Source organism: Scomber scombrus, chromosome 20 (assembly GCF_963691925.1).
Source record: "Scomber scombrus chromosome 20, fScoSco1.1, whole genome shotgun sequence".
Taxonomy (NCBI): Eukaryota; Metazoa; Chordata; class Actinopteri; order Scombriformes; family Scombridae; genus Scomber; species Scomber scombrus.
This window is the reverse complement of record NC_084989.1, coordinates 6,364,551-6,392,134: the sequence shown is the minus strand read 5'-3', so window position 1 is coordinate 6,392,134 and position 27,584 is coordinate 6,364,551. Positions and strand designations below refer to the sequence as shown.

Here is a 27,584-nt window from a genome sequence, read left to right as displayed (position 1 = left end):
GAGGGGGTGGGAGGATAGAGGGAAAGACTGTGAGATAAATACTGTGAGCGTTAGAATGACCGAAAGTGTGTGAGTGCGTGATGGAAAGAAAATTGACTGCCTAAAGCCCAAAGCAAAAGAAACTGCAGTGCAGAGCCGCGTTCTCCCCGCCTCTCTGGATTCATACTGTACCGCCTATAGGATAGGATGGTAGACTGCCTGGTATACAGTCCTGTACCATGCAGTAATGAATAGCTTATAATCTTATGAATGGATAGCGATGTGCATGCATGCATAGGATAAAAAACCAGCCCCAGGCAGATTGACATCACTGTTATTTCAAGGATGTCTGTTGCACGCATGTATCACTGTGTCCACGTCTGCATCTAGCGGGATATAAGGGAGCACAGGACAGTGCATTACACTCCAACCCCCCCCACCTCCCTCAAACCATTGTACGTGATTATTCATGTCCTTTCTAGTGGATAACATGTGATCATTACTTTCCGATCCTATCAGGTTTGTTTAGATGTCGGGGGAGCTTTGCCCAGGGCCCTGTTAGCATGCTAGTAGACAATGCTGTCTCGGCCTGGCCTGCAAGACTCCCTTCAACATGCCTAATGAGGTGTTGTTTATCTGCTCTGTGACTGACTGACCTCCTCCATCAAATCCCCATCTCCATCTACTGATGTGTTTATGTATATGTGTGTGTGTGTGAATGTGTGTGTCTGTGTGTGCATGCAAAGAATACCCATCCGAGTCATTTATTATAAGTAAGGGTGTTCAATCATTAAAACACAGTGCATAATGTAATAGATTAATATTTAAATGGGTTAATTAGACTCTTGGATGAGTGTTTTTGCAGCACTTCTGCATATGCATTCTCTTTATGTATCTTCTATATGTTTTTATAAGGCGTGTGTGTCTATGTAATGATTTTTGTGCAGTTTGTGTGTGTGTGTGTGTGTGCGTGTGCGTGTGTGTGTGTGACAAAAGCTACAGAAATGCATCATACTGCAGGAAAAGTAGCATGAAGAAGACGAGCAGTAGGAGGCTGCAAAATTGGCAGGCATGGCCAGGACAGGGGAATGGGGGGGCCAGAGAGAGGTTGGAGGTAGGGGGGCGGTGGTGGTGATGGTGAATTGGGTGAGGGTAGAAGGAAGGCGAGAGGGAGCGTGTGCACTGGAGTGAACTGGGGCACCAAGGGAGAGTGGGAAAGGAAAGGAGGATGAAAAGGGAAAGGGAGAAGGGGAATGAGAAAAGAAGGGAGCTTTTCACAGCGGCAGTCACGGCATTGTGTTCGCCTGGAGGGAGGATCGAGGATCTCTGGCGATTTTCTATGTTTTGTGTGTGTGTGCGTGTGTGTGTTTGTTTGTTTGTGTGTGTGCGCGCTTATTTTGAAGGTGCATGTAAATTTGTGTGTGTGCGTGTGCAGATGAAAAGACAGTGTTAATGGGCTCTGACATCACCCTCACCCATTCTCCCCAGCGTGTCCTCACCCACACGCACACACTCACCCCTAGCACCCCACTCCCACTCCCACTCCCACTCTCCCCACCAATCTGATAAGTGGCATGCCTCACGCCGAGCCATCAGCAGACACTGAAGCTCGGTGTGACAGCCGTGCTCTCCCCCTTCCTCCTTGCCCTCCATCACCCCCGGGGACCTCGTCTGCCTGCTCCTCCCCGCAGATGCAGCCCCACTCAAGGCTACACAGAGGGATGCGGGAGAGAGGCGTGTGGAGTGGGAAGGAAAGCAGTGAGAGCTGGAGTAGAGGGATGCTTTCCATCCTTCAATCTTTATTATTCTTGTAGGCAGTGTGGAAGCATGCTGGGTGTGTGTGTGTGTGTGTGGGGGGGGGGGGGGGGGGGGGGGGGGGGGTGTATTTGCATGCCTAGAATATGTATACAATGCCACGAAACCATGATTACCTCATATGTAGCATGAGAATAGATAGTTAGCGTGTTCCTGTACCACTCCGTGTCTTTTACACCATATGATTCTTTCTGCTCGTGTGGGCGTGAACAGCTGATAGCGAGTAAGCCATTTGATCATTAGTGCACCGACACGACACACGCATTAGCCCTGGCTTTTCATACACTCACACACACATGGCCAAGAGCATGCCTGATGGATCAACATATGACTTTCTCTCCATAATGCACACAGCTTCCCGTCCACCTTCCCCGAAACACACACACACATTCACATACACACTCGCATATGCTCGTAGTGTTATGCCACAGTTGATTTGGAGGCAGCAATTAGCTGCCTCCACATGTGGGCGCTGACATCTGCTGAATGTAATCTGAGAGAAAATGATAATTGTCCTTCTTTCACGTTGCCTCACTCATCATAATGTCTGCGGCGAGGTAAGCGAGGGCAAGCACAGGGCACGGCATCAAGCTGGAGTCCGTACGTGACAACGACCGGCAGCTGGAGTGAAAGTGCATAGTGTGAGTAATGCAACAGAAGATAATTACATTAACAAAAAAACAAAAAGGAATGTAACACGGAGATGCAAAAAATAAACATCAGCTCAACCGGGTGGTCAGTGATGATACTCTCCATATGGGGCGAGGTTTCACTGTTTTGAAGCGCCTGGTAGCAGCAAAGTGACTTCCTGTCACGTCCAGAGGTGCTTTTGTGGCGCTGACCCTGACCTTTGACCTCCCTTTTGAGTGTAGCTTTGCCAAAGTCAAAGTCAAATCAATTTCATTTGTATAGCCTAATTTCACAAAGTCGCTTCAGGGGGCTTTACTGTCCGGACAGGAAAACAGCATCCCCTGTCCTTTGATCCTGTATTCAAATAAGGAAAAACTACCTTAAAAACCCTTTTACAGAGAAACCTCAAGAAGAAGAGGAAAAGCAACAGAGGAAGGATCCCTCTCTGAGGATGGACAGATGTGCAATAGATGCAATAGAACACAAATGTCAGAATACAGCATTGAACAGAATGACAAAATAATAACAGACTCATAATATATATGAAGAAGGTGACGAAGCAGACGTCAAGCAGCTTCCAGGTGCCACCAGAACAGAATAGGACGTGAGCCACATGACTTCCGTCACCATGGAGACCTGGCAGGAGGACAGCCTACACATGTACACATCACACCATTCACATACACAAAGAGAAGAGACAAGAAAATACATTTTTCTCACACGGGAGAAAGAGAGAAGACAGAGAGAGAGAGAGAGAGAGAGAGACATGAGGTGAGGCTGAACTGTGGCAGGATGGGGAACCACATCCAAAAACTCATGAAATGTGCCGACAGCTAGAAAAGCAGAGAGAGGGAGAAAAGAGAGAGGGGGGCACACAGCTTAGATGTAGTAAGACGCAGTTGGTTATCAGAACAGTCGCGTTAATCAATCATGTCATCAGAAACTCACCCACTGTGCTGTACAAGTTCATGAAGTACTCAATTAAAGGCCATTAATCGAAGGTGAAGGCACAAAAAAAGTCAAACCTCAATATCACCTTCAAATAGCTGCACAGCTTGAAGAAATATCATATCACCAAGGGCACTACACAGAGCAGAGGGGGTCAGCTTTTTCCAACTTCATGGTCAAAAACATCATTTTTAGAAGATTCACCACCCTGTGTCCTCAAAGCTGATGTGTGATCCCTGCACTCTAAAGGGGTCATTTGAGGGTGAACTGCAAAACTCCTCCACAAAAAAAATGTCCTCTGTGTGTGACATCCCATTACTCTCCTGCCAATCATGTACCAAAGAGGCCCAGCAGGGGGACAAATAACTAACAACAAAGCTCCCCACCGAGAAGATTAGCGCCACTGTCACTGTGCGCGGCGGTGGTGGAGACTAGGGAGGGCGGCGGGGTGAAAACAGTAAAGAACAACTAAACTATTCTGTACGCCAGGTTAAGGCGAGTGCAGCTTTGTGTCTGGTGTCAAAAAAAAATAGGACGTCACTGTCAATTTCTAGGCAGGGGTGACACGCTCAGACGTAGGGGAGAGGGCTGAGGGATAGGTTGAAGGAGGAGGGGGGGAGGGAGAGGATGCTGTATGACTTTAGCCACTGTGAAAGGATGAGGGATGGTCGTTTCAGGCATGGGTGGGGGGGTGGTGGGCTGTCCGGCTGCACTTCCTCTGCTTTCGGCCACTCGATGCAAATGTGATTGGGCAGCACTGGGCTTCCATCAGACAGCCCTGGAGTAATTAGGTTTAGAATGATCATGCAGTGCTCTGAGATAGACCTTGAAGCATGGGGAGAAGAGGGGAGTCTGGTGTGTGTGTGTGTGTGTGTGTGTGTGTGTGTGTGTGTGTGTGTGTGTGTGTGTGTGTGTGTGTGTGTGTGTGTGTGTGTGTGTGTTTGTGTGTGTGTGTGTGTGTGTGTGTGTGTGTGTGTGTATCAGGTATTCCTCATGTTGTGGGGACATCTGTTTACAGTCATGCTTTGGGGACTCACCTACCTTATGAGGACAAAAAGCACGTCCCTGTAATCTAAACCATTAATTTTAAAGTGATTCTTTTTTTTTTTATAAGTTAAGGTTAGTTTAGGGTTATGTTAAGGTTAGGGTGTGGATGTGTGGTATGGTTATGTGTGGTATGTGGTGGTTATGGATAACGTTAGGTCTAGCAAATGACTGTAAGTAAATGTAATGTCCTCTGAAGTGATGGAAATATGACCGTGTGTGTGTGGGTGTCCGTGTGTGTGTGTGTGTGCGTGAGGAGAGGTGGTGTTGCACGATGCAGTTAATTGAATCTGAAATCTTGTCGGCCTGAAATGAGATCCACCGATGTCTCTCACGCTGTGTCTCAGGCAGAGGGCTGCAAACATGACTGAATTCATAAAGTGTGTTATTAAAGAGCTCAAATTAAGTGTAGCAGTGCACCCCTCCATACTCTATCAGGCCTATGACTACTAATGATCCAACCCCAGTGGAATCACACCCCGGACCCACCATTGAAAACCTAACAATCCCCTTCTCTTCTCATCTCTTCTCTTCTTTCCTTTTCTTTACCCTTCTCTTCTTTTCTCTAATTTCATCTCTTTTTCCTCTCTTCTCAGTTATCTTTCTGACTTTACTCTCCCTCCATGCCAAGCCTCCAGAAAGGCTTTAAAGCCAATTTGACATAGTAGCCAAACCGTGTAATTACAACTTCTGAGTCCATCACATGATGCTTTTGGGCCCCAAAAAGACTTTTTCCCCTAGAATTAAATTGTAAAAGAGACATCTGTAAATCAGTGGATACATTTTTATGAGTCACATCACCCACAACTTGTTTCACTATCAGAATTTGATCAATTTGGTCTGATAACATTTGGACAGTCTAGAAGATGCATGATAAAATTGTTTTATTCCAGTCAAGTTAACGCAGGGCTAAATCGGAAGTTAGCCGGCTCGACTGGTGGAAGTCGTTGGCGTTCATACTCTATGGGCTTAATGATCAGGAAGTGTGAGCAAGATTCGGGTGATTTTCTTACAGCAGGAAGTGGCTTTTTTGAATTCATGTGCTACTGAGCAATGTTAGCAGAAATGAACGGGGGCCCCGCCGCTAACACCTCATCCAGCTCTTTTTTATACATCCACTCTCCTTACATCAACCTTGACGTTTCAAACAGAAAGCGCCCGATGTTCCTTAACTTCCTCCCTCTCCGTTTGATATTTGTTTTTCACTCTTTGAGACACTTTGATTCCACTTTGATGTTTTTTTTTTTTTCCACTCTGGCCCAGATCGCTTTGATCAATCAGGGAAAGGCTGTTCCAATGCGAGTCGACTCTCGGAGGACAGGCGGATTCGAAAATAACGAGAAAACATTAAGAACACGTTCAAGGATGTGAGAGCAGCACAATCCCATTTTGTTTTTTTCTAAATAGTACAAATGAATCATTAATGCCCCCTCCTAATAAACCATATTCAATGTGTGTTTTTGGTCTGAGGAAGAGGGAAAAACTATACGTTGAATTAGAGATGCAAAGCATGCTTGATATTACAGAGACAGAAGTGAGAAATGCACATGGGAGAAGCTATTTATTTGCCCCTATGTGCTATGCAAATGAAGCGGGCTGCCTGCTACAGTAGGACTCATTGCTAGTCTGCTCATCCATCCACCAGACTTAGCATGTAATGAAATAGAGGCCTTTGGCTGAAATGACCTTTCCCATCCACTGAGTTCCCACCTGCTGATGCGCGCACACACTTAACATGTGAGTGAGAGGATGGGGCAGGGGGGAGGAAGACAATCACAGTCAAGGCCAGAAAGAAAGGGAAAAAAAGCTGGGAAAATTGCTTTTGAATTACAGAGGTAATATCAATCGATGTTGAATTACAATTGTGATTTCGATCAAAGGCAACCAATTAAAGGCAGGAACCGTACTCCTCTTGTTCTGTCAGCGTCTCGACATGTGTTCGGCATGTAAAGAGAAATTGTCTATTTTTTTCTTCACGGTTTTCTACCCCTCTCTGTCTCTCTCTCTTTCCCCCCTCTCTCTCTCTTTCTCCTACTATGATCTTTTTTTCCCCCCTGTCTTCGGTGAAGGTGTCAGAGAAATGGAGATTCTTTTCACGGCTGTATAGGGATTTCGATCTCCCCCCATGTTTGTCATGAAGGAATCTTAATTGGGCTCTCACTGCCAAAGCAAAGATGTGTGGGCTGTTTACCTGCTCGTTTGTGAGTTAGGGAGGGTGCGAACGCGAGGCCGAGGGAGAGAGGAAGTATGTGATGATGGTCGGTCTGAACAGCCCATAATAGCAGATGAAGGCCAGTTGAAATTTCCCAGCGTCAGATCCATATACTGTATCTGATGCAGCCGCTCGTAAATAGAAATCATTTCCCAGCAGGTCCAGTGCATCCATCCTCCAGTCTGTCAGTGCAACAGGGTCTATTTCACTGTCTGTGCCATACATGGGCCAAACACTATCGTATCAACTTAACTGTGTGATAACAACTACAACAGTTTACCTTGGAATTATGTCCATATCGAACAGATCTACATTTACTAATATATGCCCAATGACAACACTCTGGATGTAGTGTGTCCTTTATGTAGCAAGTTGGACAGTAACTGTGGAGGTTGGGGTGGTGAATGGGTGTGTAGCACATCTGACTTTCATACAGTGGACCACATTTTGTGTCCTGATATAGACTTGGATTTAAGATTTGCCTTTTTATTTACATAACCACTATATTTCCCTTACTTTGGGTTGTATCATAGTTGCCATGTGTATATATTGTGTAAAGTCCAATAATGATGGTCTTGTCTGGTGATAGGGTTGGTATATCACTTCAATATTGGTAGTATTTCCTGATGAGACCGTGGTCGATTTGTTGTTTCCATGTCATACAAGTTGTATTGTTACACCACATTACCACGAGCCCTTCTACCTCTGTCCCAAGATTTTCTGTTATGCTTTCGTTTAATGTGCGTGGGAAATGTTGGTTAGTTTACACTGAAATATTTCATCAACTACAGTTTTTATGACAGTTTATTTAGATATCCAATTTCCCCAGATAAGGAAGACTTAAGTGATCCCCTGATATTTCCTGTAGCACCACCATGAGGTCCACATTTGTCATTTTGAGTGAAATGTCTTAACAATCATTGGATGGATTCTTTTTTCTCCTTACACCATTTGCCTTTGCAAGACATTCCGAAACCAACCTTTGCTACACAAAAGACTTTATTCCTAATGTGTGCTGCAAATCAGTGTAGCAAATATCCAGCTTGGATTCCACAATATAAATGAGGCTGGTAGAAGCATGCGATTGATTTTGCTGTCTCATTTGTTTACATTTATTATACTAAGGTTTTATAAATGACATTTAGAGTCAGAAATGCAATATTCAGTATGTTTAATTTGACAAACTTGTGGTTCTGTACTCAGTTGGTATTCATTTATTTTGCTTTTGGACAATCAGCAGTTTCACCCTGTAGAAATCCAGCAGACAGAAGAGGAGTGTCCAGGGTTATTTATCTAACCCTGCTCGTGATGTGCAGTCACTATCCCCGAGCTTCCATGAGATTCCTACTGTCTCTCATTCTCACTTTACTCACAATTACTGTCACTCCCTCCCACTTTCTTTCCATATATCCACCAGTACACCCCCTCCCCACCACCACCACCAGCTGCCCTGGAGATTCATCGTGGCATTGACAGAAAGACCTTTCCCGTCTCCCTGTGAATGCTTGGAGGGATGTATATCACGGATCAGCGGTTCTGCTGTCTCCTTTCTCCGATAGACTCAAATACAACACTTGGGCCGGTGTGTGTCCATGCCTTTATTTCAAAGTCTGACGTTTACTAGACAGAAAAACCTGCATCACTTCTCCCATCGTCCGTCCTTTAACCGAACGTCTTGGAAATCAGGCGTTTGGAGCGTTTCAAAAAGACATCTGTCTCCAGACTCATCAGCATGTAAATGAGTTAGGAAACAATTGCGAGAAGCCAAAGATAATCAAAACAGAAATGAAAAGAAAAGAGGGCTGAAAATTAATTTGTATCATTGTATCATGACAGTAATTAGAAGCTATTTCCTCTCACCTACACGTTCTAATGGGTCTAAGTTGTGGGTGGTGAAAGCAGTTTTAAATACATCACCAAACGTATTATCAGTGGAGGTCTCTGATTCCTGGGAGTTTCTACTCAACGCTGGTATTTTGTACAGCTATTTCAAAATTCTGGTTTTCTGGGCGTTTTTTTTTCTACTTTGGCACCTCCACTTTCACAGTTGCGGTTGCCATCATTAGAAGAGCTGAGCAGACTTTGGCTGCCATGTTTGTTGAATGCTGAGGTTGTTGTTTTTTTTAACGTTTAAGGCATGCACCACCAGCCTAGCTGAGCGAGTGGCAATGATCAAAATGGCCCATTAGGAATGCAGTGTGCCATACTGTATCTAGGTCACAGCCTGAGCCACCTACTGTAGCTCTTCCACTGAGCGCTGCCCCCTCTTCCCTGCTACCCCCATCTGCACTCCTGCATCCCTGCATGAGACTGTGTGGGTTAGGTTGGTTAGGCATTAGTCTGTGTGTGTGTGTGTGTGTGTGTCTGTGTGTGTGTCTGTGTGTGTGTGTGTTTTTTCTTATGCATAGATTGTGGCTAGTCAAAGCGTTTGGCAAATGATAATGTGTTTGTGAAAGAAAGTGCGAGCAAGTATTAATAATACAATATTCCTTTGCATGATCGGAATGCACACACGCGTGCGCGCACACACACACACACACACACAGATACTCAAAGCCTCTACCTCATCACCTGAACTTCCCTCTGAGCTGCTCAACTGTTTCTATGTAAATTGTCCTTCAGAAACTCCCCCCTCACTGCGCTCTTACACTTTAACAAATGGATGTATGAATGCTTTTGGACTGTTTATTTGTGTTGTAATGAGAGGCTTTAATCAGGGGTGTCAGGGATTTGAAACGTTCCTCAGAGCGTGTGCAAAAACACCTCACACACATACACACACACATACACACACACACACACACAATTCAGTGATTTATGTGAAACATTAAAGGCAATCATGTTGGGCTGGGCCTCGTCCTTTGTATTGCACAGGCTGTTTGAAATATGGAAAAGCCAAGCTGTCCCTTGATATACAGGGACACACATATAGACACACACATACACACACACATACGCTTGTGTGTACCTGCTCCTCGCTTAAATATGAATAATTGGCACACAGAGAAAACAGATGAATGCTGATTCTTTTTTTTCCTCAGCTCGCAAACACACAACGCACACACACTATAACTTTTCTTATTTACTCCCCCTCTCACACACACACACACACACACACATACACACACACATATACACTCATTCAGCTCAACAGTTGCTTTGATAGTGATAGTTGTTAGTTTAAAAGCAGGGAACATCCTCAGCCATTCACTCTAATGTAATTCCAGCATCTTGGATGTTGCTGCAGTTATGCGTGTCTATACTCTGTCTGGTCTCTGTGTGGCTTGGAAGAACATTTCTCAATAAGAGCGGATTAACTCTGTTGGTGGAATTTTGAAAATCTACCATACCCTCCTACACACACACAAACACACACACAAACAAACATTGTGGAAGTAAAATAAAATATCTGGAGGATGGGATACCACCCTGAAATAGCCTGGCAGCTCTCCGTGACTGACCGCTCTTCACACATATATTTATTTTAGTCTTTGTCTCTTTTTTCTCTCCTCCCTCCTCCTTGGGGTGTGTGTGTGGGGGGGGGGGACTTCCAGCTCTGTCTATGAGACTCTGTTTGTCTTATCTGTGTCTTCCTCTCTGTCTAACGAGACCAGCGGTGGAATGTAGTTGTTGATCTGACCATTGGACACACACACACACTTGGATGAGAGAAAATAAAAGGCTGGGAGGGAGGGAGGGAAAGAAAACAGAGCGAGTCAGAAAGATAAATTCTGCAAGAAGTAGTGTGAAGAGAGGAAAAAAACAAAAAACAGACGGCAGACGACCAGACTGACAGAGTAGCAGAAATAATAGGAAATACTGACTGACAAGGCAGGAAAAAAGATAAAGTTAAGACTGAAAACAATTTTCAGAGAGGGCAGTATCGAATCAATTTCCATGCATCTGTATCTCAGCCAGAAAATCTTCATTTCCATACAATAACCTTTTTATGGTAAACAGGTGTGGACGGCGATATTGGTCGAGAAAAAGACTCTCATTTAAATACAATGATCTGAGATGGCATACAATTCATATACTTGTAAATTGATTTTCTTTTTCATTATTTCAGCACGTTGAAAGACCACATAGAATGTCACTGAGACTGAACATTCTCCAAAGTGACGGTGTCTTCTCTGCTCAGCTGGGAGACCTAAGAGGCATAGAAGTTTCTAGTGAGAATCGTTTTTTTTTCCCACTCCGTTTCACCCGCAATGATGTCCACCTACTGGGGCTTGGCCTGATGTCATGAATAAATGCATGTCATGCCTTTCGCGGTGCGGGACATGCCACTTTCCCACCCGGCATGAACCATTTCGACTGCCATCCTCCCCTCCTCCTGTACCTCTCCCCACTGTTTTCACACCGTCGCTGTAAAGAATTAGGCCTGGCTTCCCTCCAGAGCTGCAGCCAATCAACAACAGCTCCCCCACCCTCCTCCTAAGGAGGAAATCGATTGGTTCAGTGTGTGCAAACCCTTGTCCAATGAGGGGAAAGCGCAGGGATGTCATGTCTCGCTGTGACCTGTAAGAGGCAGAGTCTCTGTAAAAGGCGAGGGAATGTTCAACTGCATTAAGGGTTGTGTTATTTTGAAGGCACATTCCATATAATGAACTCCAAGACAGCAGGAGCCCCAAAAAAAAAAGGTGTCGCCTTATCTTACACATTTATTCACTTGATGAATCTCAGGTAGAAGTCTTTTTCATGAAACACTCCCTGTGGAAAATGCTTTTCTGAGGATGCATCAGATTGTAGTTTTAAAAGAGGTCTGGCAGGGTAAGCACTGACTGACATTGCAGGTTGCAGATAATGAGTTCCGAGGGGAGGGAGATAATCGGCCTGTGGTGGCTGGAGGCTGCAGGAACAACTGGAGAACATCCTCACATACCTCTCTGGGGTTGGTGTCCCTGGAAACCAGTGGTGGCGACATTACACCACTCCATGATAACGAATGCCCCTTTAATGCCTGTTAATGATTGCTGGGTCACAGTGTGATTCTCGGGGAAGAAAACAAAAAAACACTCTTTTTGACTTTATCTAACTGTCTTATTGGATTTTTTCTTACATGGTATCTGTGTGACTCACCCCAGGTAGACAGTGCATACTCGCCACAGCTGCAACAATACTTGGCTTGAGAGGACAGACAAATCCGACAGCCTCGCCTTCCTAACAAGGCACTATTAAAATGACATACCACTGTCAGGGTTTTGCCTTAGGTGCAGCTCTGTGTAGAAATCATGCACTGCTTCATATTGACATGTCCTTGCTTTCGACAAGGATAGGAGAAGATACAAAAAACAGTTAAAGAAGTGTACTTGTTTGCGTGTGTGTGTGGGGGGGTATGTGTTAGTCTAAACTTTCTGCTGTGTGCTTTTGGCCATCAATAAGATGATAATAACATTTCTTGATTCTTCTCTGAGAGAAAAATAGTGTAATTTTTATGGTGCTTTATAGATTATCAGCATGAAATACGGTGGGTGGGGGCATAGTTATTTATTTTTATTCCTGACTGCGAGTCTGCGACAAATACAGTTTCGGGGGATGGGGGCTCAGACACCACGTCAGATGCCTGTGGGGGACTTCGCCCTGGGAGATTTGGATTAACTTTCAGGTTGGCCGAGCAGAAACCATAATGATTCTCTCTGTCTGCCCTTGAAATTATCTTCTCATCACTTACTCAAATTGATAGATGCAGTCGTCTTTTTTTTTTTTTTCTTTCTGGCTCACCTGTTCCATTTTCAGCTTTGAATAACGCCAAAGATTTAACACCTAACTTGATGAGTGCATCATTTGAGGTTAAACCAGGTGGTCCGTCACATCCTGGCATTCAATTTCAAAAACCACACATTTTTTTATGGGAAGGAATAGGCAGTTATTTCCCCCAATCCTCCCTTCTAAGTCAGCAACTTCCTGTGAGCAAACCACAAAATTCCCCACAGAAGATGTCAAAACAGATTAGCTTCTCTCAAATCTACTCCCCAGATTAAATGATTGTAACAATCAAACTGGCTTTGAGGCTTTGCATAATTTACTTTTTCTCCCTCTTTGGAAATTCTGTCTTTGACTTTTTACTCCCCTGTTGTGCTGCAGCCTTGAAGTATTATTACCCTGTAAATCAATGAAGATGATGTATGAGGCATCTACTGCTTGTGGTATAAACCCCTCTGTTTTCTATGATATATGATGATGTATCATATCGAATGGAGTACCTATTTACTGACTTCTTTTCTACTAAAAGGAGATACCGTACATACATACAGTAAAACCAGCTACTCGGTAACATGCCTAATGTGCAACAATCTGTCAGCAGATATCTAACCCATGACACTTTGATTGAACACTTCAATTTTACTCCTGATGTTTCATTGCATCAGTGGCCGTCAAAAAATTTATATATAATACATTATTATATATGACTGACACACGGTAGATTATATACCACCCAAATGATGTGTGATGGCCAATCAGACATTATGGAGGCCAACCAGTGATGAATAGCACAGAGCAGCTCAAGCTTTGAACGCAGAATAAAGGTCATAAATGTTCCCCGTGTGTATCTGGAGTCTGTGTGTGTATCACTATCCTACTGATCAAATGTGCACCTCGCTCAGCTGTTGTATGTTTGTGTTGATGTAATCTGAGCTCATTGTCTTTCTATCCAGATGCGTCTCTCCTCTCACCATCGTTCTTTGTCTTTTGAGGGCCCCTCCGCAATTGTGTATTCATCACTCTTACAGTACCTGCTGTTTGCCACAGTGAGATAGATGCTTAGGAACGCATCATTAAACAGTGCTGCAGTCTGGTGGACAGAGAAAGGAGATCAGAGGTTCATCAGGATGTAAATGGCGCATCATTGTTTACCTGGCATGAATGAAGATGTGAGGTCTGGCTGTTGTTCATCTGATGACCAACACAAGTCATTTCAAATAGCTATTTAACAGAATTATCTTCTTATTACTTGCTTATTACTTTTCCCAGAAAAAAAGCCAGTTTGTAAACGTTTGGGTTAGTAGTCACACTACTGTGCCTTAGGTCAAGAATGAATCATTTCCATTGTACATCTGCAAGATACAAGGTTCTCTTACAAATGTGAGCCCAGAATATTTTGAATCTTTATCTATAATCAATTACAAAGTGAAAACATTCATTTGGGCTTTTCTTACTGTTGTTGTTGTTGCTGTTACTGTTGTGGGATGCATGAAAACACATTTTGAGAGTTGACCGATCCTTTACCATTCCAGATTCCTCTACACTGTAAAATCAAACAATCAATTTTACTAAATGTCTAACTGATTGTCCACTGAAGTTGTCAAATTTAATGGAGACTTGTTATGATCATTTCCAGATCTATATTTTTTCTCCTGGGACTCCACTAAAATACTTTTGCATGATTCACAGTTTAAAAGAACTCCTTATTTTTCTTATACTGGCCTTTTATGCAGCCCCTCAGTTCAGTTTCTGTCTCTAACAGGCAGTTTTGGCTCCTGTCCAAATGATCCCACCCACACAGGGATTACTTCTACATGTACTTACTTACCTCATTATTTGACACTTTGGTTATGTTTAATATGAACATCCCAAACTGTAACATTATGACTGAAAATAAAGAAAAGCATAATAGGTCACCTTTGTTATTGTGGGTCAGGGGATGTTTATTAAGAACATGTCAGTTAATTAGCATATCAGCATTATTAGGACATATTTCCCTGCATGTTATCTCTTTCCATGATATTTTCTATGATCAAATGTAAAATAATGCAAGCAGGTATGCACTTCACCCACTCAACTTATGCTTCCTTTCTAATGTATTGGTTTAAAATGACTGAAATTAAATAACACTGATCTTTGGCTAATTGTGGCTACTAGAAGTACAGCTGTAGTCGTGAGGGATTAGATCTATAAAAATTATATGATTGGCAAAACAAGTATTAATGAGAACTAACCCCATTTATAAGCTTCAAATTCTAGTGGTTATAATGTTTGGATTTGATTTCACTTTAAGTTCATTGACAGATTTAAAAAAAGAAAAAGAAAAAAGAAAATCAAAGTGACATACCATACAAACTTGCTACCTTGAAATGTCAAGTATTCTCAACTTTTCTACAGCAGTGAATAATAAATTGTCATCAAGATTCCTAAATTATAATTGTACATTGGGTTAGGGTTAGAGTTAGGGTTAGGGTTCGTACAGCTGTTTAGCCACATTAACAAACTGGTCAGACTTTTGGGCCAAAATTGGTTCTTTTTACAAACCTGTAAGAGATACTGTAGTTACTCCATTGTCATTCTGTCCATAAGTTGTAGCTGCCAATCAATATCCTATTATCAAGCCTCATCAACCTCACTCTCAATACAACTATTCTGATGCCAGCCCCAAGTAATGCCAAGATGCCAATACTGGCTCAAGAGTTTTACAGAAACGGCTGAGTTGTGTCCTCCCTCCTGACACTGATTAACTCCAAATCATTACTGTTTTCTATTGGATTCCCTTCCCACTTATCTTCCACAGACAGGTATGAAAGTCAATGCGCTTTACAGTTTTTCTACACACACTGGTTCCACGCACTTTTTTATTTTGTATCTTTTTGCTTAAATGTCGAGTGTAGCAATATTACATTGGGGTTTGTGAGTCAGTGGAGGTTTGGCGGCTAATCCTGTGTTCCACCACGGTCCCCACTGGCAGGGCTCAGGCTGTTCTAGTGAAGGGCAGAGCCATGTTGTCAGTGAACCAGCAAGTGTCCCGATAGCCTTCTAATAGCTCTGGTAGTATCATCCCTTTCCTCCGCCTCTACTTTGATGTGGGCCCTCCTTCTCAGGCCACCGGCGATGGGGGAATAGCCTTTCATATGGGAGCCGCTGCACGCCCAGGGTCCTGCTCAGTCTAATCCGCCAATATGTTTGACTATGACAAATCCCTCACTGTATTGATGTCGATCCAGAAGAAGAAGAAAAAAAGTTGAGGGCAGAAGTTTGTCTCGCCTGAGGTTATTTTATGTTTTTTTAGGTGGGGAGAGAAAGAAGAGACGGTGGAAAAAAAATTGGTGGAAGGTGAATTTTCCTGAGCAAGTTAATGAAAGTCCTTGAAGTGAGGCGAGTGAAGCTGTCACCTGCCCTGGTGATAGATAGCAGGCTCGCTATTATTAGCATTCCCAGCCCCAGCCTAGAGTTTTATGCCTTTCTAGAGCCATTTGTTGATTAATTAATCAGGTAATGTATGCTATCTGGGCAACAGAGTCCACATATCGTTCCCTCGGACTCTCCTGGGCTCTGTGTGCAACCACAAACCGGGATTTCCCACCAGGCCGCGGCGCATTCGAAAGATTACAATTCCAAAGCAGCCACTACCAAAGAGAAGCCATTTGCACAAAGGTCCGGGCTGCTTTTAATGTAAAGTAGAATAATAAACATCTGTGAGGGAAACAGTCTCCCATTTCATGAATACATTCACTTTCACTGGCCCAAAGTCAACCTTGTCTGATGTAATTTTTTCAGCTTACCGAGAAAGTTTTCAAACTGTCAAATAAAGCTCAGCTGTCAGGACGGTAAAAAATAAACACTGTGGGGCTGGGAGACCACAGAGTTTCTCTTGTTCCTCCTTATAAAATTGAACGGGACTGCAGGGGGGGAAAAAAAATCCCATCATGTGGAACGTCCCAATCAATGTCTGTGCGTACAATGCGAAAACATCGAGTTACGTTGCACAACATAAACACTCAATAAAAATCCAGCCATTTTCTGTGATTATATTTATTGAATTCCATTTCCACTTGTGGCCACATACCCTCACATTTATACACTCTCTCTTATTGTCTCGTCTTTGCAATCATCCAATTTGTTCATAGACTAAGTGGCCTGGATTCCACAAAGCTGTCAGTCATAATATGTACAAGGTTCTTTTCTTTTTATACGTTGATTCTTATTGATTTGTCACATATTAAACCAATAGCATGTGACAGCGGTAGCAAAACACAATAAAACAGAACAAATGAATGTCATATGGTAGAGAAATAAAATGTTCATCTCCAGTTACTTCTTTTTCAGCCTTTCAACTCAACTTCAATGTGAGTGATTCACTTTTACCAGTTTCTATCTAACTATTTTCAGCTTTTCTGCAAGTAATATATAGCCAGATATCTGTCCCTTCCTTATGTAATCTCCTCAGTGTTCCCTAGCTACATTGCAGAACACTTGTTAAGAATAAAATCTCCATCTTTTTACAAATATATTTATATTGTCCCCAAAAATACCTAACTTTTGGCCTTCAGTTCACCACATATCCTTTGGTTTTTGACAAGTAGGGATTCAGGGACTTTGGAATGAAATGAAAAACTTTAGTCAAGTTCCTCTGACAGAACTCCTTCCAAACCTGTCAGTTATTCTGTACCATCCCTCCTCTGAAGTTTCTACATACGGCTCTGACTGATTTCCATTTGGTTTATAGTTTTTGTTCAGCTTCCCCTGCCTCTCCTTCTAGTGCATGACTGAAAGCAGAGATGACCCAGTACTGATTATAAGCATCCACATTAACCCTAATCATGCCATTCATGTCTACGCAATGACCAATCTTCACCTCTTTTATAAACTAATCAAGTGATTCAAGTGTTTGCGCTCTACTTAGATGCATTTCATTTATATTGTGCATACTTACTGAAAACCACACACCATGGATCAAAGTATATATATGTAATGCATATGGTGCACAGATGTGTTCTATCTTGACGTGAAAAATTACCATCCTGTCCACTTCCTGGATAGCTGCCTGTAATACTTCCTTTTTCTGTATCCTGCTGTTTTGTACTTCCTCCACAGCTGGCACCATTGTGGAGCCAGCAGGAAATGACATCAGATTTTTATGATATTGTCTTTCAAATTCTGTCTCATCAGTTGGTTTGTCCTTTATCATTAAATTCTCTGCAGATGTATAAAGTTGGCATCTGATCTCAGAGTTAGTCACAAGCACATTGTAGTGAGTATAATGAAGTCCCAGCCAGATAATAGTGTGTGTGTGTTTGTGAGTGTATAGTCCTTTAAATGTACTGTACTTGTCAACTACATGCCTCCTTTTGTGGTTTCCGGTCCTAATCATTTTCTCACACCCCTCACTCAGCTAGAAACTCCAGTCATTTATTCGCCCAGCACGGAGCTCGGGCCAACCAGAGGGATTTACGATCATCGGCTTGGCTTATTCTCACCTCGCTGTAAAGCTGTCACGGATTTACCACCACCGGTGTGTCACTCACCGTCATTAAAATGTAAAAGTTTGCGACGCTGCCTAGAAAGTTACAAATGATGCCGACGAGCCCGGCCGTTTCCTCCACTTACATTTCGCCCGTTTGCAGGTAGTTTGTTCCCGACTCGCTCAAAACTAAATCATGAGCTGTCACCGTTCCCATCACTTAAAGTAAAGTCTATAGCTCAGGGAGGAAACAGGGAGCTCATCCTCTCTCTTTTAAAAAAAAAAGGTGGGGGTTCTGCCATTTCATACTTACTTTAAACGCTGCACACTGAATCTTTTCTGCCATCCTGGATGGTGACTTGGCAGAGAGGGAATTCACTATGTCGAGTTATCGTTTGATATGGCTTGATGCATTTTGATTGCATTTATATGAAAAAGGCCAAGTTATTCTTTCAATAACGAACAGGTGCCTGGGGAAACTCCTCCTGAGCTGTCTCCACAGTACACACCCGACCTGAAGATTTTGACAGTTTGACACTTTAATTTCCTTCTGAGTATTTCACCTGGATTTCGGTGACAAAGGAGGAGACACGCAGCTGTATAAAAATGTCCATATTGGCTTGGAAATTATTAAAGCCTGGGCATCAATTAAATCCGTGTCTGCCCTTCTCTCTTTTTCCTCAGGTTTGGAAAGCACCGGAGGGATGAGCGGCCAGGAGACAGGATGGAGAGGAAGGCTTCCAGTAAATCTAAAGCTGAGGACATGCAGGCGTCAGAGGAGGAGACCCAGCGGATGAGGCTGGAACAAGAGAGGTGAGTGCTCAGACAGAGCGTTGGCTCGCTAAAAGCCTGAACAATTAAGTCCCAGCTGAACAAAAGGGTGGGTGGGTGGGACATTGCTGACCGGGAAATTAGCAAACTACCTAATTAACAAAATGGTGGAGCAAGGTTGGAAAATTCTGGGAAAGCATTCAGATGTCAATTTGTGAAATGTCCCTTTCTTTTATATCAGTACATTAAATAGATCGTTTATGGATTGTTGTTGCCTTTGCCATTCAGAAGCACTGACCTCCTAATGGTGCTCGTAGGCCCCTGTGGATCTGGCATGATTGAATGGGGCACATTATAATAGTGAAATCGATGTAGTGCCGCGTTTGTCTTCTCCTGCAGCTCGCCCAGGTTGTTAATCGCTCAAGAATAAATAAAAAAGTTCCTTTATATCCAGCCCTGTTGGCTCTATGTCCTCTGGTGTTTGTGGACATCAGGACATCCAGAGGAATTAGCAGAGGTGTTGGGTTTTGCCGCACGGGCCTCATCCCTCACAGACAAGCCCCTATTTAATTCTCTACAGCAGGGAAGACAATATTGGTGACAGCTTGCTGCCTCCATTGTTCTCCACCAGCCAAATGAACTCAGTAATCAAACTGCCGTCGGTAATAACAGCTAATTGAATAGAAACAATAGGGCTTGATACCGCTCCCTCTTACGGCGAAGGGAGAGAAGGATGGATGGCTGTCGAGAAAATGCACAGTAACACAAGCACAAACAAGTGTACACATCCAAAAAGAGGAAGAAAAAAAAAATACTCACAAAGGCCCTCTTTCCTGCTGAATAGAACATCTGGAGGCCTTGCTCAAAAGGCTGTAGCACATTTCTTTTCAGTATGCGACTTGCAGCGATGGTCTGGACGTCTCCACTCTGGGCGCGACCCCCCGCTGGCAGAGGGGCCTGACACATTTCCCTCAGCGTACCCTGGAGCCCGGCGGGTCTGGCTCTCCATCTAGGTCTGTCCCCCTTTGAGCGTCTCCCAAACGACTGTCATGCTAAGCAGCAGAATCACCACAGACACACAGCGGACACGAGATATATAGTGCACATGGAAACACACACACACACACACAGTTTAAATCCCATTCTCTTCTACTCCTTCTTCTTCTGCTTCTTCTTTCACCCAATTTCTTTGTCTTGCAGCACATTCTCGTTCCCTGTCTTGTTTGTGTCCGTTCTGCATGTGTGAGCCGCGGTCCCAGCTCCCTGTGCAGGAGGCCAACCTAATTCTTTCCTTTTGTACCTGTTCCCAAATCCCATCACTCAGCCAAGCTGGGATTGTCCCCACAGTTAATGGAAAGGGAATCCTGAGGGAAATCGTGGTGGGTAATAATAAACCAACCTGCCATGAAGCCAAGTCGATATTCAAAGCATTAGGTGTCAGCAGGACGACAGCTCAGAAATCCATTACTCGTTGTATTTTTTCAGTCGCACTACTGTATTACACTCCCAAGGTGTTACATTTGATTGTTGTAGTTCTCCGCTTAAGGCACACGCTCTGATTGATTACATCGCTGCCGCGGAGACAGGACTATTCCAGAGCGCATTTATGAAATTATGGATCGGACCGTAACGGGTATCCGAAGCTGGCAGTCATCAGCTAGCACTGTGTGTCAGCGCGACCCGGGATGGGCCGCAGCCAAACTCCCGGCTCATTTGACATTAGCGATCATTAATTCAAGCAGACGGTTTTGACAGGGGCTTTTAGCGATTCAAAATAGGAGTCAGAGAAGAGGTGAGACAGATTAATTCATAAAACCTGCCCTTTTTACCCTGCAATAAGGCGGCTACGGTTATATATTTAAAACTCTGACCTTGATATGATTCATGCAGTTTATGGTTTGGCCCGCGGTCCCTCGCAGACACAACTCGTTTATTTTGAGTAGATGTGTTCTCCTCCATTGATATTTTGTCAGCCTCGTATGGATTGAACATGATGGAAAAGAGAGTACATAAAAGTTTGACTTCATTACTGGAGCACAGTGTGCCGCATCCACTTGATGAAGAGCGGTTATCAGCAGCATTTGTTTTGATAAAAATCTGGCAGATTTTATACAGCTCCTGTGATTGACTGTTTCATGTATCATCAAGGCAGCATTAAAACCTGTGGTTAGGCTGATCTGAATCTCTGTTCAGCCCAGCAGCAGCAGCCATCACTCTTGTTTCTTTATGCCCGTGGACAGCACCCAAGGCACCCCTATCTGATTGGCTCACGTTGAGAGGACTGTGGAGACAACAAACTCTCTGATTGGACCCCGGGTGGGTTTGGAGAGCAGCCGTTTCTGCGGATGTGGCCCTCATTCATACGAGGCCATGGGGGAGTAGAGAAAGAGAGAGAGAGAGAGAAAAGAAAGAAACAGAGGCTGGGTTCTATCAGTCTCTGACTTATCTCTGCACATGCTAGCCCCTGAAACTATATTTTCCTGGCCAAAGTGGGAAGCACACAAAGACAACCTGACAATGTTCCTTCTTCATTTTCCGGCTGAACTGAACTCCATTCTCTTCGTCTTTCTCTGTGGCAGCTGATTATGATGTCCATTCTCTCTTATCTGCTTGGCTCTGGTTGGCTCCTAATCAGCGGCCAGCACTCCACCGCCACTCTGCTTGTTCCTGCTCCCCAGACCGCAGCCGAGGACACTGCCGCTTTTTCTTTTTCCTCGACAGTGGCCCCCTTCTTCTTGTTTGTTGTTTGACTTCCTGCTGACTCCAGACAAACAAACCCTGACCAGTGATTCTGGACTGGGTTAGTCAGCACAATTCAAAAAAACCTGGATTCGATGTGAGAATTTGGTCTTTTTCTAACACCGTGTTTAGCTTTGAGAGACGTTGTGCCACAGATAGAATAGAATAAAGCAATATGCTTTAAGGCATTTCTGTTTTTTTTTTCGTATCAGTGATTGTAGCACTAATGTTATCATTCCACTTTGTCAAACTATCTCATTATTTCAGGATCCTATTTGAGTCTCATTTCCATAACAAGTTCAAAGGAAGCTCCAACCGGCTGATTGGGAAGCGCGATTACATTTGTAATTATATTGATACCTACAAGCAAGTTAATGCGATTATTAACACTGTGAATTAACACCATGGAACTTGGACAATTATCTCAGTGATTGCATTATGCTGTTTTGGGCCAAGTGTCAACATAAAAGATGGGCTATCGGAGGTTTGCGATTCTGCACAGACAGCTGCATGCAAAGTCATTTACTGCACTTTGATTAGATTCAGATTCATTCTGCCCTCCATCTGCACTTCAGAACAATAGAACATGTTTTGATGAGGGGGGTATTGAAAAGAAAAATCTATTCAAGGCGACTGGATGAGAAAGTAAGAGAGCAAATACATTCTGTTTCATCCGCCACAGTAACAATGCATATTGAAGAGGCAGGCTTTCAAACTTCTAAGTGTGTTGACTTCAAAATGAGTGTCTGAGAGTACAGGCAGAGCCCCCCCTCCTCCCTCTCTCTCTCTTTCTATCTCCATCTCCCCCCCTTGCCTCCCTCGGGTAGATTAAACATTGACAAACATATGGGGAAGGAGTCTGCTGGCTTTGTTGGTCCAAAATAACAGCACTGCTGGATAAACAGCGAGATTTATTCAGCGTGGAGAGGAAGGACTTGAGGTGAGTCGACAGGTTGCTACCAGTTCACACCAGGCCTGTCACTCTCCCAATATAATGTGTTTAAGTAATTACCCGACGCGAAAAGTCTTCTGCTTTCACATTCACGCCGCCGAAATGAACCTTGCACGACAGTATCATTACAAATTCAGTTTTAGCCGGGGTGAAGATACGCTTTTCAGACTCGATTTAAAGCCAACGAAGGACAAGTAAAACAACAGGGAAAACAGAAAAAGGTTGAAAGAGAGGAATGTTAAAGTAAAGAATTGCATCATATGGTTGACACATAATTTTCTCGAGGATATGGTCAGTCAGTGGATTAGGTGTTGAACTTTAACTGCAGTGAAAGCCTCAGCATTAGACTGTCTAGACTGTCTGTTAGCCAGGAGGAAATACCATTCCACTGCACTATTATGAAGAACAAATGCAAGTGTTAGCACTTGCATTTTATGTAAAAAGGTACTCGTGAAGTTGCTTCTACTTCAAAGAATATACAATAAAACCCAGCATTAAGGAAAGACACAGAGACACAAAACAGAGCAATTACTGGTGTAACATCAGAAACATTTTCTCGGTCGGGCTGCTATAAACCAATATAGCTCGATTTTTGTCGTCTTTGTGAAATAAAATCTCTCTGGGCCGGTTGCATTAAAGGCTTCAGTGTCCTCTCTTCTTGTGCGTAGAATCTGGTAAGAGGAGAAAGCGAGGTGAAGGGCTGGTAATTGGGGCTGTACAGTAATAACGTGTTTAGTGTGGGCAGCACTCTCCTCAATGTTAACATGCCAGGGCCATTAATTGGCTAATAGGGTATATATATGGTACAGCGCGGGGGTGGTCTCTTAAGAAAAAGTGGGGGATACAGAGGAGTTGGCAGTGGAGTAGTTTGAGGTTGCCCAAGATGAATGAAGTTAGCAGGTGTGGATTAAGGTTTGGGTTTATTCGAGTATATTACAAAGTAGAAAAATGGCTTTTTAATTCCAACCACATGAAATATATTTATATACCGTTATTTTGCTTGTTTTTTCTAATCCTGGAAGTGTGACATCATTATACTTCACAGAAGTAATGGGGAGGATGTTGGAGGTGAATAGTTGGCCATACAAAGTAATACTAATATGAGTTACGGTAGGGAAGGATGAAGAACGTCAATGTATCCCATTTTTAACCAAGGCATTCCACAGTTAAGACAGCGTGGTTAATAAATCATCCTCTGTTGTCAAGAGTAGATATCGTGCAAAAAACAGATGGAATATTTTGTGAACTTTCCACATACATACATTAAACTTTTGTGTAGGCAGTGAAAAGTTTGCAGATTCATTCAACAACAACATAATCAGAGCTAGGAGAAAGGGCTGATAAAACCAAGTTATTTCATTCTTAATTCGTCAATAAGAGTCATCTAGCTAAAAATATGAAATTGGGAATGTAGCACTCAAATCACAGCATGCCACAGAGAGACCCGCTGCCAACCGGCCAAAGATAGAAAGTTAACACAATATTCTAACAGCCAGAACATGTTGGAATAGGCCTCTCACAACAGACTGACAGGTTTGGACTGTGGATATGTTTTCTCCACAAACACACTGACAAAATGAGCCATGACTTCTCTCTCTGATTTAGTATAGGATGTCATGAATTGAAACAAAAGCTTATTTTGATAGCTGATGAGTGTATAAAGACAAGGTTATAATGGAATATGGATGAGAGCAATATGGAGACAGTAATGACAACAGCATGACTCATATCTTTGACATTTTTGCTTGTTAATATCCTTTTATTGAAATGCACCTATTAGCTTTATCTATGTCGGACTCCTGAGGCCTGGCAGAGAAGTCTCTTTCTTTTAGCTTCATGTCGCCAGTCTAGCCGAGGCCATTATCTCGTCCTAAATGTCAATATTGCCGCTTTTATGAATCTGATTAGTCCATAAAACGCCACAGGGTCTTGAGATCCCAGTGGACTTCCGTGAACCTGTGGTAACATCATTGTCTGGTTCTTCCTGGCAGAGATCTGACATCACTTTAGCCAGATGGCAGGTGAAAGGGCTTCTGGGAATTAGCGTTCTTTCTCCTGCGAGGCTCGTTTTCTGTTTACTGACAGCGCGAGCTAAAGTGAGACCACACCTCTTGCACACCACCGTGCTGCGAGTTGATCATTTCCATACCGTACCTGGTCCACGACAACGCAAAAATACACCAAACCAGCTTAGAGACTTCATAGATGACTGCATATCATGCAACATTGCATCAGGCCTCCATCAAAATCTCATTCCGCAGATAATGCTGAGAAAATGGGATTTTGGATGGCTAAAAATAAACAAGGCAGTCTATGGGTAGGATGCGGGGAATTGGGTTAATCCAACACTGAAAAATGGTGATTGTTTGAAATGTGATTACTGTTATTAAAATACACAGACATGGGAGACACAGTTACGCTGGAGGGGATTCTAGCCCTATTCCAAACTTGTCAATCATCGGTTAGGAGCAGCAGTGGGGGGGGTCAGAGGTCAGATATAACCTGAGGTAATAAAGGAAGTCTAGCACCAGTAGGAGGTAGCGTGCTTGTATGAGTGTGTAGATATGTGTGTTGCCCTACAGCTGGGATGCAACATCTGGAAACGGTGAGTAGTCTGATGGCTGCTGCCTGGGTCACCGCAGTTGGAGGTCACCTCCCCGCTCTCACAATGCCAGCTCTGCTCGCTCCCATGCAACACCATGACTGAGTCCTGTTAGCTGCGGACACATGGGCATTCACATGGAACCGCTCTATGAGACAGGAAAGGCCCTGTGAAAGGCTCTGTTGTGTGGAAGTGGTCCCGGGGAGAGGAACGGCATGGAGGGAGATGAAGGGGCGGGAAGGAGGAAGAGGAGGTCTGACTGTCTCCCTTCCACCTCTTCTCGTTAGAGCAGTAGTTCTCAAAGTGGGGTCGGGGGACCCCTAGGGGTCCTTGAATGGTCCCAAGGGGTTCACAGAAAAAAGGGGAATCATTTATTTCCCCTATAAATCCAACCATAAGTAACAGAATGATAAAAACACTGTAATTAAACATCTAAAGGCAAAATCTTATAAAATGGGAATCTGTGGTCTAATTTGTGTCAGTTTGGGGCTCCTTGGTGTGAAAAAGTGTGAGAACCATTGTGTTAGAGGATCTGAATGATGAGATCAGTACAGTCATCTCGGCCCGCTAACGGCTCATAAAAAGCCATGTATCTGAATAATAGCGCAGGGCTTCTCTCACTGCATGGGACAACATTTTACTTCATTCTGTGTTATTTAAGTTTGAGGAGGAGAGACTTTTTCCTCTCAGTTCTTGACTGATCAATATCTGAGATTAAACTTGAAAGTTGGAATGCTGCTGTAAGCTGCTCTCAAACTCAGATGGATTTTTTTTTTCCCAGATGAAAGATCCCCATCTGTTTTTCTCATGAAGTGTTGTGTACACTCTTATATATTCTACTAACTTTGCATCTTGCATTCATTTTTCATGATTTTTAAATGTCACTTTATGTCTCTTTATAAGTATATTCAATCTTCACAAATACGTTTATTTAGTCAAATTAGCATAATTGTCTTATTTCCCATTCAAATTCATGAAACTTTTCCAATCTTACAAAAACAACATAAAAATAAAAAAGTGACTCCCTCAGCACAGCTGGAGCGAATACTCTATATGAGCTCCCTGAACATAAAAATAAACAAACTCCCTCTCTGGAAAACATAAAAAGAATGTTTCAAAAGCTCATTAATATTGGCCAATTTGATATGGGTCTTTTGCGTTAGCTTCAGTTGGCCAACTACATACTTTCACCCAAAGACGAAGGCGAAGAAAAGCAACTGGCAACATTTTACAGATATTTCAGACCATCCAAACACTCTTCTTATCTGCATAGACACTATAGCATTCACAAAGCTGATCATCTGAAACCAAGTGTGTAATTTTTGACTCCCTCAAATGTTTTCCATCACTGTTTGTGGGATATTGTCCTTATCACCAAACATTTTATTGAGTGTAAAATCTTTTTTTCCCTGAAAGGAAATTATATTGAATTTTGCAATTTATGTGCATCATTTGAATTTTGTTGGACAATCACAAAAAATAAACAGTCTTTCATCCCTCAATGTGTTTATCGCAGAATACAGGCCAAGATGCGGGAGCTCAGGGAGAGGCAGGCAAAGGAGAGGGAATATGCTGAGATCCAAGACGTCGTCAGCCGCACCTTCAGCTCAGATGAAGAGCACACCTACGCTGGGATTGGATCATTAGACTCATCGTTGGACAGCAATAGCATGGATCCATACGGCAGTCACCACCACTACCACCTCCCTCAGACTCCCCAGAGCCCTCCACTTTCCCTGAGTCTTCAAGACAACGGTCCGCCCCTAGAGGCTCTGTATGCCCAGGTCAACAAGCCGCGCAACGGACGCCCTGCAGCTCCAGACAGGTAGGCGGCGCTCAAATCATAGGCGTTTTAAGGCTTCTGTCTCTACATGCAAAGCTCACAATTCTCAACACCACAACAGTGTGCTTTGTAACTCGACTTTTTCCGTTCATTCAGACGACACTAACCAGCTTTGTGCTCTGTGCTTATGCTTTGCAACAATCTGGTTCATTTACACCTCATCTATAATGTATAAGCTGTGCCGTGATTGTATTTGTTCACTTTTTACTTGTCATGGATGACACATACTGCACAGAAAAACAATGAATTTCACACAGGGTTTTATCGCTCGCCTCGTCCCACAAGGCATTGCCCCGCGCAAGCCGGCAGAATCCACAGGCAAGGTGAAACAACAACAGGAGCCTATCAGTAATTCTCCATGTGTTAGAATTTAATATTAGACAGCGTCTTTTTTCTTTCATTATCCGTGGATCACAGGTAATCCTCCCCGGCTACCTGCACACCTTTTTCAGAGAGTCACACTGAATTTGAGCTCAACTACTTTGACTGCTGGGAGGTTGTATCACTCATAGCTTCCTTGTCAACAAGAATATTTGATGTGTTGACAAGGCCATGCAGCACTTTCATATTAATGTGTTGATAGCCAGTTGCCCAAAAAGGCAGTGTAAAGCTACTACTACACCAGTGTCTTGTACATTGAAATTATGAAATTTATTTGCTTTTTCAGCTCTAGTAAACAGGAAATATACATGATTTCTTGTGTTGTGAGTGAAAGTGGAAGATAGTTACATCTACCTTTTCTACTAACATAGCTTTTGATATAGTGTTGTGTCCTCAACAAAGTCCGACCAACAACCATGAAACCTAAATCAGTCTTACTTGGCATCACATAAGCAGAGCACATTTTTTTGAATACGTGTGACAAAACCAATATTG

At 43.2% G+C, this 27,584-nt stretch overlaps 1 protein-coding gene across 2 annotated transcripts in view; it reads left to right on the top strand.

Annotated features, from left to right (window-relative positions):
* Positions 1–27,584, top strand: part of LOC134002407 (partitioning defective 3 homolog) — a 348,507-nt gene that overhangs the window by 242,601 nt on the left and 78,322 nt on the right. For both annotated transcript variants that reach the window (XM_062441750.1, XM_062441749.1), the window contains exons 20-21: positions 18,486–18,614; positions 26,382–26,690. In XM_062441750.1, coding sequence (XP_062297734.1) covers positions 18,486–18,614; positions 26,382–26,690 — 438 coding nt within the window. The remainder of the gene's footprint in view (positions 1–18,485; positions 18,615–26,381; positions 26,691–27,584) is intronic.